General features: G+C 41.3%; 1 protein-coding gene across 1 annotated transcript; it reads left to right on the forward strand.

Annotated features, from left to right (window-relative positions):
- Window positions 1–242: 242 nt before the first annotated feature.
- Window positions 243–6,106, forward strand: SNRPE (small nuclear ribonucleoprotein polypeptide E). The gene is made up of 5 exons (XM_059413169.1): window positions 243–360; window positions 873–899; window positions 2,402–2,464; window positions 3,657–3,735; window positions 5,879–6,106. The coding sequence occupies exons 1-5, from the start codon at window positions 307–309 to the stop codon at window positions 5,932–5,934; spliced, it is 279 nt and encodes a 92-aa protein (XP_059269152.1). The 5' UTR covers window positions 243–306; the 3' UTR covers window positions 5,935–6,106.
- The last annotated feature ends 8,372 nt before the right edge of the window (window positions 6,107–14,478 follow it).

Raw genomic sequence — 14,478 nt, forward strand, 5'->3', positions numbered from 1 at the left:
TAAACCAACCCATCTCACACAACCGAGGTACAATTCTTAAGGGCGACACGGGAAACCGAGCCGCGGGAGCCTCCTCAGGCTCCCTCCAGGTGGCGCTGTAGGACTGACTCACGTTCCAAAGTGCACAGCCCTCTTCTGGCTTGCCCCAGGGGATATAGAGCACAGAGAAAAGCAACACTCAAGCCTAGAGAGGCATTTCCCAGGAACCGCCCAGGTCACCTCGCGGGCGCCATGCACTTCCGCTTCCGGTTCTTTATTCCGGAAGTTGCTTTCTGAAATAGCGTGCGGTCTTTGTCGGCTTCCACCATGGCGTACCGTGGCCAGGGCCAAAAAGTGCAGAAGGTGATGGTTCAGCCCATCGTATCCTACGCAACATGTCAGGACTAGCAGGTTCGGGCCAGAAAGCGGGGGGGCGAAGGAGCAGACCGAGAGCGGGCCGGGGGGAACGGAGTGCGGCCCACATCCCATGAGCCCCCGGGGCGACCGTGGCCGGGAGAAAGCGCGGGTAGTTGAGACCGGGTGGGAGGTGGGCTTGGGCAGAGCCCTGTGGTGGGAAGTGCGGGAGTGGCGCGGACGAGCGAAAGGAAGGCAGCCTTAATTAGGAACTGAGTGAAGTGGGAGTTAGCGGTCTCGGAGACGGGGAAGATGCGGGCGCCAAGAAACGGCTGGGGAGTAAGAGAGTGGGCGGGAATTCCGTCAGAACCTTTCGGGAACCCGAAACCAGTGCCCGGCTGGACGCTGTTCGTGTCATGCACACCCGGTCTCATGTTCAGAAAACAAAGGCGAGGTGAGGGTAGGTAGGTAAGATCGACCGGGATTGGGGAGCACCGTCTGCTCTATGCGTGTGTTTTTTTCCTTAACCACTGGTGCAGAACCTCATCTTCAGATACTTGCAGAATGTACGTAAGTTCTATGTTCTTTGTTGTTTTGTAATTACCTCTTTAAAAGGTGAATTTATTTGCCTGTGTGTGTCATCCTGTCTGCTCGGTGTGTTCTCGAGTTAAAATTAATCGGTGAAACTGGGGAGCTTGGCTGGCTCAGTCGGTAGAGCTTGCGACTCGTGGATCTTGGAGCCGTGAGTTCAAGACCCACGTTGAGTGTGGAGATTACTTTAAAAAAATCAGTATTAAGTGAAACTTGAGATTGGAGGGGTGCTTGAGGGGAAGGGGCTCAGGCAAAGCTCTAATGCGATGAAATGCCAGCCCAAGCGTTGGAAGAATTGTGTCATCATTACTTTGCAAGACCAAAATCACTAATTTCAAAAAGTAGTTACTGGCAAACATGACTGGTGTTTGGGTACTTTTGTTGGTGGTCATTATGGCTAGAATATTGGAACCTCTCCCCTTTTTTTCCCCTGGGATGAAACATTGGAAGAAGACTCCTGTGGACTTTAAACCACATAGTAAGGTGGGGGGGGGGGGGAGTAGTATACTTAAATATAGAAAAGATGCCCAAAAAGGAAGAGAGGAGGGATAGGCTTGGAGGATATTGTGACAGCTTCCTTTCCTTTGGGAGAATTTCTAGCATCCCAAACTGCGAGGTGGTAGGGCAAAGTACTGAAATTATTTTGGAAATAAGATGTAATTTCTGTTACTCTTGATAAATTTTAGTATGTGATAACATAGTTGGAAGCAGATTAATTTCAAGCTATTGTATTTTTTTTTTTTAAGATTTTATTTATTTGTCAGAGAGAGAGCGAGTGAGAGTGAGCACAGGCAGACAGAGTGGAAGGCAGAGTCAGAGGGAGAAGCAGGCTCCCTGCAGAGCAAGGAGCCCGATGTGGGACTCGATCCCAGGATGATGGGATCATGACCTGAGCCGAAGGCAACTGCCCAACCAACTGAGCCACCCAGGCGTCCCAAGCTATTGTATTTTTTAAATAATCTCTACACCCAACATGGGGCTCCAGCCCACAACCTCAAGATCAAGAGTCACAGGCTTCACCAACCAAGCCAGCCAGTTGCCCCAGGCCATTATGTTTAATCACACCAGATCTGAGGGCCTTTCCCCAGATTGTTAAATGTGAGGGAAGCTAGGAATCTAGCTTCTGGATTTTGCCAAAGCAGATAAGAAAGCCCTTGATCATTGGAAATTACCACATTGTGCTACACTGTCAGTTTGCACTCTAAATGCATTGAGATGAGAAGCAGTAAGAAATATTACTGAGTCCCAAGATGACAGGAAAATTATTAACTTAGTCCTAGTATAGCATTTATTGAGAATGTTTCTTGGCAAGTAACTAGTCTTGGTTTTCAGTTCTTGGATATGAATCAAGTAGTTAAAATTCTTGACTTTTACTTTTTAAGGTTTTCTTTAGGAGTCGTATTTCTCTGTTGTTTTACCCGAGTGATTGGGTTCTATGTACTTGTTTTTTAAACATAGCTATTTTCATTTTTTTCAGAGATCTCGAATTCAGGTGTGGCTTTATGAGCAAGTGAACATGCGGATAGAGGGCTGTATCATTGTGAGTACCCAGGATGTTTTCTCACGGAACAGTGTGTTCACAGAAAATGATTTCACAAAAAAATGCCCAGCCAGAGCAGGGTACAAAACGTCAAAGACACAACCCAAGCAGAGTTCTTCAGGGCCACTATTCTTGTCTCATTGTTCTATTTGATGGGAAAGAGGGAAAATTAATAATTAAATAACAATGTTAGTATTTGAAGGAGGGAACAAAAGAAATAAAATTAGAGTCGGATGAAAACTAATGGTATGTTAGTTCTATATTAGGTGATACCTGAATATAGCTGGGTGGGGTTAGTTAAATAAGATTTTCAGGATAACAGAATATCCTAAATAATGTGGGGGGTGATTTATTTTAGAGAGAGAGGTGGGGAGGGGCAAAGGGAGAGGTACAGAGAATCTCAAACAGACTTCCTGTTGAATGCGGACTCCGGGCCTGATCCGAGGAAAGAATCAGATGCCAACCAACTGCACTTCCTACACATCCCATCCCTAAATAATGTGTTGTTGTTGTTGTTGTTGTTTTAAGATTTTGTTTACTACTTTGAGAGAGCCACAGAATATGAGTGCGCAAGTGGGAGGAGGTGCAGAGAGAGAGGAAGAGGTAGACTCTGCTCTGAGTAGGGAGCCTGATATAGGACTTGATTCCAGGACATCGAGATCATGACCTGAGCCAAAGCCAGACACTTAACTGACTGAGCCACCTGGGTGCCCCTAAATAACGTTTTAAAGAAAAATAAAATATGTCTGAAAAGTTTTAGGATACTTTGATACCTTTAGATATTGTAGGTTCTATTAGTAATCTCCCCTGTTTACGGGGAAGAAACATGTTATGGGTAATAGCAAGAGTTGTTTTGTAAGGAGCATGGGAAGACTGGTGACAGTGGAAGTTAATCTGCATGTATACACACATACTCTGTATTAGGTAAGTTATAAAAGATAGGGACAGTGGGTCTTAGCATAGCTAATCAAATCTTAAATCCACAAGGTTCCAGAGGTAATTTGGAGTACATTTGGCTTTCTTGTTATTTAAAAAGGCTTTAGGAGGGAGATGGTATTTTAGCTAAAAGATTGGTGGAAGATGAGTTTCTGAAGTTAGTTGGCATTTCTGTATCTAGGTTGGTGTATTCGTCTGGAGTGGTTTGGTTAGGATTTTACTTGAAAAATGACATTCAGTTGGCTTATTTTTCTAGGGTTTCGATGAGTACATGAACCTCGTATTAGATGATGCCGAAGAGATTCATTCTAAAACAAAGTTAAGAAAACAACTGGGTAAGAATACAGATGGCCTTTGGGAACTGTGGCAAGTTTTATTCAGTTGCAGAATTGAATGAGTTGCACCTCAGTCCATGTTTAAATTTAGTTTGCATTTGAAAATTTACTGTGTGGGAAAGTAGTTCACTCTTGAAATTCTCTGCCACTTACTGCTAACCCCACTCCCATTTCTGCTTTTGTTTTTCCACTGAACTCTCACCAAGGTCACCAAAGACAAATGATGTTAAATCTACTAATGGTCAATATTAGTCTTCCTCAAACTCTGAACAGCATGGCACTGTTGGCCACTCCTACCTTAAAACACTTTGTTCCTTTGGTTCTGTGGTACTGTACTCAAAATTTTCACTTTTCATTTCTGTTTATTCCTTTTCAGACTTCTGTATATTTGTTCTCTGGGACCCCGCCATTAAATGTTTTGAGTTGCTCAAGACTTAGTCATAGGTCCTCTTGTCATTCCGTGCTACTTACCCAAGACTATATTTTCAATTACCATCTATATATTGACCTCAGATTTACCTCTGTAGCCCTAGACCTCTCTGAGCCTATTCAACATTTCTACCTGAATGTTTCAAAGACTCCTCAAAGTTAGTGTGTGAGATTTCAAACTCACTTCCCTCCCCTTAACACATTCTTGGAGCTATTTTAGTGTTCCCTGTCTTTCTGAATGGCACCAGCCGCCATTCACTTCACTGATTGATTTTCTATAACTACCTCATCCCCCTCCAGTTCGCTCTTCAAGCTGCAGTTATCTTTTAAAAGCACCAGTCTGACCTGGTCGTCCTTTTATTTGAAATCCTTCAGTGGCTTCCTGTTGCTAGGAGGATAAGAAAATCTTTAATGTGTTCTGCAAGGTTCTTCATGATCTGGCCTTTTGTCCCCTGCTCATTTTGTATCACTCTGCTTCATTTTTCCAAGTTTCATCCAGCTTGTGTTCTTTCAGTTCTCTGAATGTGCACATTTGCCCCACTGTAAATCTTTGTGCTGTTGCCTGTGTCTTTAGATGTCAAATGTCAAATATCAAGAGTTTGGTTTTGTTTAACTGGGGTAGGGCTGGGGGAGGCAAGATGTGTTGTGCTCTCTGAATTTGTAGTAGAACACTCATTAGTCGGGTTATTTTATTAATGTCTCTGTCACTGGGCCAGATGTTCTATAAGTCCTATCTTTTTTGATCTCTAATAAGACTACTACCTGATTTAGTGCCTGCCATGTAGTAGAAACTCAGAAATATTTAAATAATAAATGCAGTTTCTTAACCCGGTTAACAAAGGATCTTTAGTATTCATGACTTTAAGACAAACTGAGTCCTTTCTTTTAAAAATCCTATTCATTTGGAGTTTATTTGGATACTTTGTTTTTAATTGTTTAATGCCCCAGTTCACAGCTCATTAGTACTTTCATCTGTGGTAGGTTTCAGGTGCCTCTTTTTTCCAAACCCCGAGGATCATCTTGATCCTAAAGTAGATATGTGGAAAGTAGAATCTGAGAAGTGATATGGTGTTTTGCTATGCTTCTTTCTCCTTGGGCTATTTTTGTGAAAGCCTGGATTTTCACAATTAAACTTGTCTTGCCAGGAAAGGCAAACTAGCCTTATTGACATCCTATTCTTTATAAATTAATTAGAGAGTTGAATTCCTATGGAAGTATTTATCTGCAGAATATATTAGTATTACCTGTTACAGAAGTTTTAAAAAGTGAAACCATTTAATCTTTGGGATTGATTGAGCATTTTTCAGACTGATTTTACTCAACACCAATGTTCCCTAAAAATTTTTATAGACATTCTCAGGAAAAAACTATTCTTTGGTCAAGTAAGATTAAGAAATGGTGGATAAAGTTCAAACAGGTTTATTAATTGCAGGAATATACTAAGAACTCTAAAAATGGTGCTACTTTTCATAAAATCACATTTCTCTACCTTCATTAGGTTATTACTAGAGAAGTTCATAGGCTCTAATATGAATAGCCTTTCAATATATGGATATTTGAAATTTTTCACATACCTGCTCAAGAGAGAAAGCATTTTCAAAATTGTTTAAATATGATCCAGAATTCTGAGGCTAAATGGTGGTTACATGCTTGCTGAGTCACTATTAATAGCTTTTTCTTTCTTTCTTTCTTTTTCTTAAATTTTGTGTTGCAGGTCGGATCATGCTAAAAGGAGATAATATTACCCTGCTCCAAAGTGTCTCCAACTAGAAATGATCAATGAAGTGAGAAATGCTTGAGAAGGCCATGTAGTTTTAGGTTTTTTGAGATGTTCTTTGTTGGGGTGTATTTCTAAAACATTTTGTTTGTATTGTTTTGATTATCTTCATGTTACTACCAGAAGACAATAAATGCTGTGGTATTGTTTTTATTTAAAAATTTACATTGTTTTCTTCTGTCCAGTGATAGAGACTTTTCACTCAGTGGGAGCTAAGTTTTCTGGAGGGTGGCCTTTGCTCTGGGCATTTGTTTTTTTCCGGAGCTTGGATGTATAGATTCTTAAGGCAGAGAGTGGGAGTTCTACCTGACAGGTAAGCCCCTGACCCTGCGTGGTAGGGAAGAGGAGGTTACACACTAATGTGTGTCTTCAGCAGCAGGCCTCATTCCGGCTGCTGGGACACAAGAGCTCCTGACGGCAGTAGGCTGGGCATGCTGGAACAGCTTCCGTATCTGCGTAGTACTGTCATGGTCACTCTGTGAGGTCTCTGTGTCTTCTTGTACCACTAAGATCACAATGTGAGAAGTTTTTGGGTATAAGAAAAGAATAGAGTGCCCTAAAAGTACATGTACAATGAGTCTGTTAACAGTTACCACGACAGAGACTTGGCGAGATCAGTAACCTGAAAAAGACCACAAAGCAGTGCTGCTGAGTTGTTGGGCAGAATGATGGTGTGTTAGTTGGAGCAACACCTGCCTCTTACTCTTCTCTCTAAAGATGTTAGTGCCTCCCCCTGGTAATTGCTTAAGTCCAAATTAAATTATGTGGACAAATCTTTTACTCCCCCAGTACCTTAGGATGGTTCTAGTTTGGGGCGCCTGGCTGGCTCAGTCAGTAGAATGTGTGACTCTTGATCGTGGGGTCATGAGTTTGAGCCCCATGTTGGGTGTAAGGATTACTTAAATAAACTTAAAGGTCTCAGGGGATTTCTAGTTTGAATTCTGATAAGTGATTATGGAGCTTCTGCTGTTACACAGGTACCAAATCTAATGCAGTGAAACAGACTGCCAAACAAATAGCTTCAGTTCCCGTGGGCTAAGTGTTATTTAAATTAGAACTTGGAAGGCGAATAAGGCCTGCCTTAGATTTTGGTGATGAGCGTTTTGCTTTTTTTTAAGATTTTATTTATTTATTTGTAAGAGAGAGAAAGAGTCCAGGCAGGCAGAGTGGCAGCAGAGGCAGAAGCAGGCTCCCTGCTGAGCAAGGAGCCTGATGTGGGACTCAATCCCAGGACGCTGGGATCATGACCTAAGCTGAAGGCAGCCGCTTAACCAACTGAGCCACCGAGGCGTCCCAGTGATGGGCATTCTTAAGGGTGGGTGAAGAGGGAACAAGAAGTCTGTTCTAGTTCCTGCTTTTCCAAGGGCCTGTGAAGGAGATGGAGAACTTTCATTTAAACTAAGTAAAAGGGGCACCTGGGTAGCTCAGTGGGTTAAAGCCTCTGCCTTCAGGTCAGGTCATGATCCCAGGGTCCTGGGATCGAGCCCCGCTCCCTGCTGAGCAGGGACCGTGCTTCCCACTCTCTCTCTGCCTGCCTCTCTGCCTACTTGTGATCTCTGTCAAATAAATAAAATCTTAAAAAAAAAATTTAAATTTAAACTAAGTAAAAGAAACCCTTCAAGAGATAGAGCAGGTTTGTAGGTAAGTGTAGAAATTAATGCAGCTCAGAAGTTGGCATTCTAGCGGTTCCTCTACTATTTGAACCTGTGCCTTTTTGGGCACATTTTGAAATAAAGGGCTACTTTAGCTCTTTTAACATAGTTGAGTTTGAAATGCATTGAACCTGCGACAGCATGCAAAGAAAACCTTGGGCAGCAGAGGGAGTTGCAGCCCTGGGACTGCTTTAGTCTTTCTAGTAAAAGATTTTTCAGAGCAAAGACCTCCCTGCAGTTTTCTTGGCACCAAAATAGCTGGGAAGAAGGATAAAAGCCGGAGCAGTATAATCCCTAAGAAAACCTGCTGGCTGCTTTTCCATTTCCCTGTGTGGCCTTTCTGACCTGGCTGCCCTGTGTAAGCAAAGCTGTGCCTGCTGTGGCTTATTCTGAATGGATCAAGACATGGAAGGTTCTATTTTTGACAGAGCAAACGATGATAGAAATAAGGTACCACTGAACTCTTACAATTGAGCTCTGTATTTAGAAATCTCTGCTTGCTTTCCTGCCTTACTGGAGCCTGTGGTGTTTGCTTTTTAAGTTGTACTTTTCCACAATCTGTAGATCTTTTTTCCAACCAGAATTTGTATTATAGGAGGCGTTGCTCTCTGCTTCATTAAGGTTATTAAAACATGCTGCTGGGAAGCTGCTCTTGTTGGCAGCCCTTGGTATGTGAGCAATTATTTTTCTGGAATGGCTGTTGGTTTCTGAGGGGGTCTTGCTAACCACCCACTAACTCTTGTAACATTCTTGAAGTGGGGGTGGAAGGAGAATGAGGCTCTGGAAAAGTTAAGTACTGTTGCAGGCCTTGTGTTTTAGTAGTAGTGGGTAGGGGAGAAGATGGGTAAAAATAGTTTGAAAACCCTGGGATTTTTGTATTTGCAGGCGCTAGCTATTGTCATTGTATCAGGTTTGTCAGTTCCAGGATTAGAGAGTGGATCTTTGTCTAATTTGGATTTAGGCATTATTGGTTAGTAAGTATCATGGGCAGTTCCTGGGGTAAGCCTGATGGCAGCATCTCCTGTTAACTGCGTGACTCCAGGAGTTTCTCCTTAATTAATCACTCTTTTTAGAACGAATCATAACCTACTCCTGGTGTGCTTTCGTGAGGCGATATGGGTGGTGACTTTTTTAAAGTGGCATTAGAACTTGTCTATTGTACCTAGAGTTTAATTTAAATTTTATCCACTAAATTTTTTAAAAATTGACTTTAAAAATCCTAGCTTGGTGTATGCTTTCTTTCCCTTTTCTTTTTTTTTTTTTTTATTAAGATTTATTTAAAGAGAGAGAATAAAAATGGGAAGAGAAGGGAGGGAGAGAGAATCTCAAACAGAATCCCCACTGAGTGTGGAGCCAACCCATGAGATCCTGACCTGAGCCAAAATCTTGAGTCACACACTTTAACTGTCTGAGCCACCCAGGCGCCCCACTTAGAGCATATTTATAATTAAATGCTAGTAGTACAGAAAGATAACGAAGTAAAAAAAAAGTCCTTCCCTTTCCCATTAGTATTCTCCATACATAACTACTATTAGGAGTTAGGTGGTTATTTCTAAGCTCTTTACAGGTACATATAATTTGGTTTGTTTATCAATTTGATATTTTTATTTAAAATTTTTAAAATTTCAGCTTTTGGTAAAATCGACCAGCTCAGTAATGTTAAGTACATTCACATTGTTGTGTGAACATTTGCGTTGTTGTGCTAGTGTCTTGCACTTTTTTATCTTGCAAAGTTGAAACTGCCCATTCGACAACTTCCATCCCTCCCCCTCCCCAACCCTTTGCAAACATTCTGTTATCTGTTCCTGTGAATTTGTCTGATCCAGATACCTCATAGAAATGGAGCCTGGTAGTATTTGTCTTTGTGATGGGCTTTTTTCACTTCGCATAATGTTCTCGTGGTCCATCCATGTAGTAGACTGATATAATTTCCTTCCTCTCTTTTTAACACCACATTTTGTTTTAGCATTGAACTGTCAGTAAATATTTGGGTTACTTTCACCTTTTGGCTGTCATGAGTAATGCTACACTTGAAGAGCCTGTTGGCAGTTCTTTTGAATATATCCCCAAATGGTTTTCGTTTTGTTTTGTTTTTAAGAGGTCGGGGACGGGTAGAGAGGGGAAGAGAGAGAATCTGAAGCAGGTTCTAGGCCCAGTGCGGAGCCAGACATGGCGCTCAGTCTCACCCCTGAGACCACGACCTGAGCAGAAATAACTCGGATGCTTAACTGGAGCCACCAGGCACCTGACCCAAAACGGTTTTTCTTGAGGAACGGTCTTAGCGTTACTATTAACCCGACTTTTTAATTTTTTTTTTTTGAGAGCATATACCTGAAGTCTTTTTGAAGAACCGTCATAGAGTTTGCACAGCAGCTACACCATTTTACGTTCTCATCAGTAGTGCGCAAGGCTTCCAGTTTCTGTCCTTGGAAAAACTTGGTTTCTACTTTTGATAGCCACTATCTCAGTAGTTGTGAGGTGATCCCTCATTGTGGTTTTAATTTGCATTTCCATAATGATTGCTGGTGCTAGCCTCTTGATGTTTATTGGTCATTTATCTTCTTTGAAGAAATGTCTTTTGTAAGTCCTTTGTGCATTTTTAAACAGGTTACTTTTTGGTTGTGGAGTTGAAGGAGTTCTTTACATAGTCTGGATATTAACTCCTTATCAGATAAACAATTCATAAATATCTTCTCCCATTCTGTAGGTTGTTTTATTTGCTCTGTTGATTATTTTGATGGACATCCATTTTTAATTTTGATGTAACCTAGCTATCTGTTTTTACTTTTGTTGCCTGTGCTTTTGGTGTCATAGGTAAGTTTTACTTATTTTTGTATGTATACTCCCTGAAGCTTGACTCTTACCAACAAAACTTGGACATATTTCTGTGTTAAGCAGCTGTGGTGTATTCCATTGATGGGCCTCTCAATTTAAGTAATCACCTGTGTTAGTGGATATTTTAGGCTGTTCCAGATTTTTGCTGTTAATAAGAATTTTCTAAGAACATCTTCCTTACTGTTCTTGTCCACTCGTATATTTCTATGAGTTGAATTCTTAGAAGTGTAAGTGCAGGATCAAAAGATACAGTACACAGTAAAAATAATTCTATAGGAAAAAAGTAATTCTGTATGTACTTCTAAAGTGCCCTCCATAGTAACATGAGAAAATTGTTTTCCTCATGCCAGCCAACCATCAAGCAGCAGTCTGAATGAAACTCACCAGCTTACTATGAGACTACTGTGAAGTCATAACTGCCAGCATCCTAAGGATGTCAGAGTAGGAAAATGGAAAAAAATTGGTTTTTGATGATTTTTGAGCCACCGAATTAATCACCTGGAACTTGCCTAGTACCAAACTTGTTATGTGAGAGAATAAATCCTGGTTGGTTTTCTGTTCATTAAAACAAACAAAAAAACATTATAAATGAGAAGAATGTCAGAACAGGGCCACCAGTTTTTGGAAGGGGATCAGTTGTTCCAGAATTATTAAATGCCATGGTTGAGAAAATTGGCAACTGAAGTGATGTTCTTGGACCACATAGGGGAATACAAATGAAGTGATGTGACTGGTTTTATTCTATAAATCAGTAATCTTTACCTCCCTAGTTATGAAAATAATTCCTGAGAAAGATGATCTTGGATCATCATTCCATGTCCATAGAAACTGCTGTCCCTTGAGTATTAACAGATTAGCTCCATCCCCAGGGCCACCCTGAGTTAGAGATGTTTTGCTGGGCTAGGAAATTGCAGAGGAGACTTGGGGAAAATAAACAAATGAGTGCCTCTTCCTGGTGGACTATGTTGCTTAACCAGAGAGAAGGTAGATGGTGTGAATAGAGTGGGGGAGGGAGTATTTTGCCCAAAAAAGCAGCCTTTAGATCCTGCCTGATAAGATACTCTGTGTTTCTTACCTTCCAACAGTGTCTGCATTTATTGAATATATATGCTAAACAGTGAAGAATGTAAAATTTAGTCCTTGTCTTTGGAGATTTGGGGAGGCAGTAAAGTATAGAAGGAAAGATGGTCTTGGGAGTTCACATACCTGGGTTTAAGTCCCAACTTTAGAATTAACCAAACCTCTCAACCTCAGTTTCATAGTGTTGTTGGAATGATTTAATGAGATAATACATAAAAAGTGCTGTTTCAGGCCTCAGGAATGCACAAGAATTATTACTCATGCACAAGAAGTTCCAAATTAGGATAATTTATAGTTTAAAAACTCTGTTTAGGAGTATGTGTGGAGGGGTGCCTGGGTGGCCCAGTTGGTTAATCTGCATTCGGCTCACATGATGATCCTGGAGTCCTGGGATTGAGTCTGGCATCAGGCTCCCTGTTGCTTATGCGGTCTCTCTCATGCTGTCTTACTCGTACTCTCTCTCAAATAAATAAAATCTTTTTATTAATAAAAGGAATATGTGGAGAAGAGGTAAACTCGTTTGACATTAAGCAAAACATTACAAATTTGGGGAATCTCTTGTGCGCTTTTCTAGTCAAGCTTATTGAGGTATAATTTACAGGTACTAAAATTCACACTTTACACCTGTATACTTAGATGACATCCGACAAATATATTCAGTCATATAGCCACTAACATAAACTCAATCCACATTTCCATCACAGGTTCTTTCATAGTCAATCCACTTCACTAACCCTAGCTCCTGGCAAGTGCAGATCTGATTTCTGACCTTACAGTTAAGCCTTTTTCAGAATGTCCTGTAAATGGAATCTTACAATATGTACTTACTTGTGCCTGACTTTTTTCATGTACTATGATGCTTTGGAGGCACCTGGGTGGCTCAGTTGGCTAAGCATCTAGCTTTTGATTTTGGCTAAGGTAATAGATGGTGGTGAGATGGAGTCCTGTGTTGGACGTTGAGTCTACCTAAGATTCTCTTTTTCCGTTCCTCCTGCTGTCTGTCTTGCTCTCTCTTAAAGAAAAAAAAAAGTGAGGGCACCTGGGTGGCTCAGTGGGTTAGGCCGCTGCCTTCTGCTCAGGTCATGATCTTGGGGTCCTGGGATCGAGTCCCGCATCGGGCTCTCTGCTCAGTGGGGAGCCTGCTTCCCTTCCTCTCTCTCTGCCTGCCTCTCTGCCTACTTGTGATCTCTCTCTGTCAAATAAATAAATAAAATCTTTAAAAAAAAAAAAAAGTGAGATTCATGTTCCATGTATCAGTATTTTGTTCTTTTTTATTACTGAGTAGTATTCTATTGTATGGATATACCACAGTTTATCTGTGAACTAGTTAATGGACTTTTGGGTTATTTCCAATTTTTGTCACTTATGCACTAATATAAAACTCATGTGCAGGCCCATTTTAAAAATTGGGATTACCAGGGCACCTGGGTGGCTCAGTTGATTGAGCATCTATCTGCCTTTGGCTCAGGTCATGATCTCAGGGTCCTAGGATCGAGCCTTATATCAGGCTGTCTGCTCAGCAAAGAGTTTGCCTTGCCCTCTCTGTGCTCTCCCTCTTCCTCTCCAATAAATAAAATCTATTTTTAAAAATTGAGTTGTCTTTTTTTTTCTTTTTTTGGGAGAGCTTGTATTCTGCATTTTTAAAAAATCCTTATTAGGGATTTTGTGAATATTTTCTACCACTCTGTGTCTTGTCTTTTCACTTCTGTACAGTGGTTTTTTGTTTTGGTTTTTGGTTTTGGGTATTTTTGCTTTGCAAAAATCTTATATTCTTGTTTTTTAAAGATTTTATTTATTTATTTGACAGATCACAAGCAGGCAGAGAGAGGGGCAGAGAGAGGAAGGGAAGCAGGCTCCCTGCTGAGCAGAGAGCCCAACTCGGGGCTTGATCCCAGGACCTTGGGATCATGACCTGACCTGAAGGCAGAGGCTTTAACCCACTGAGCCACCCAGGTGCCCCAATCTTGTATTCTTGTGACATGCTATGTGGGGCCAGATGTTGAGCAAAAGTTTAAGTTCCTGCCAGTAAAGAGCTTAAATTTTCCAGTCCAAAAGATGCTGAAGTAGAAGGGGATTAAGTGGTACAAACTTCCAGTTAAAAATAAGTAAGTCACGGGGATGTAATCTCTACAGTGTTTTTTAAAAAAAAAAAAAAATTCATTTTTTTAATTTTTTTTTTTAATTTTCCAAAAGATTTTATTTATTTAAATTAGGGAGAGAGAGAGTGAGCACACTTGAGTGGCAGAGGTGTAGAAGGGGAGGGAGAGGGATAAACTGACTCTGTACTGAGCCCCAAGCCCTGGAGGCTAGCTCTCATAACCCTGAGAACATGACCTGAACCAAAATCGAGAGTTGGGTGCCCAACCGACTGCACCACCCAGACGCCCCTCAAAGTTCTCATTTTTCTTTCTTTCTTTTTTTTTTTTTAAGATTTTATTTATTTATTTGACACACAGAGATCACAAGTAGACAGAGAGGCAGGCACAGAGAGAGGAGGAAGCAGGTTCCCCGAGGAGCAGGGAGCCTGACGTGGGGCTTGATCCCAGGACCCTGAGACCATGACCCGAGCAGAAGGCAGAGGCTTTAACCCACTGAGCCACCCAGGCACCCCTATCCCATTGTGGTTTGATGACTCATGCTTTTTGTGTCTTAAGAATTGTCAAACCAAAGATCGCAAAGCTTTCTTTCTTTTTCTTTTTTTTTTTTTTTTAGATTTTTATTTATTTATTTGACAGACGGAGATCACAAGTAGGCAGAGAGGCAGGCAGAGAGAGAAGAAGGGAAGCAGGCTTGCTGCTGAGCAGGGAGCCCTATGCGAGGCTCGATCCCATGACCTGAGCCGAGGGCAGAGACTTTAACCCACTGAGCCACCCAGGCGCCCACAAAGCTTTTTTTCTGATGCCTCTAGAATTCATAGATAATTACATCCAGAGTTAATTTTATGTATGATGTAAGATACAGATTTTGAGG

Source organism: Mustela nigripes, chromosome 10 (genome assembly GCF_022355385.1).
Source record: "Mustela nigripes isolate SB6536 chromosome 10, MUSNIG.SB6536, whole genome shotgun sequence".
Classification (NCBI taxonomy): Eukaryota; Metazoa; Chordata; class Mammalia; order Carnivora; family Mustelidae; genus Mustela; species Mustela nigripes.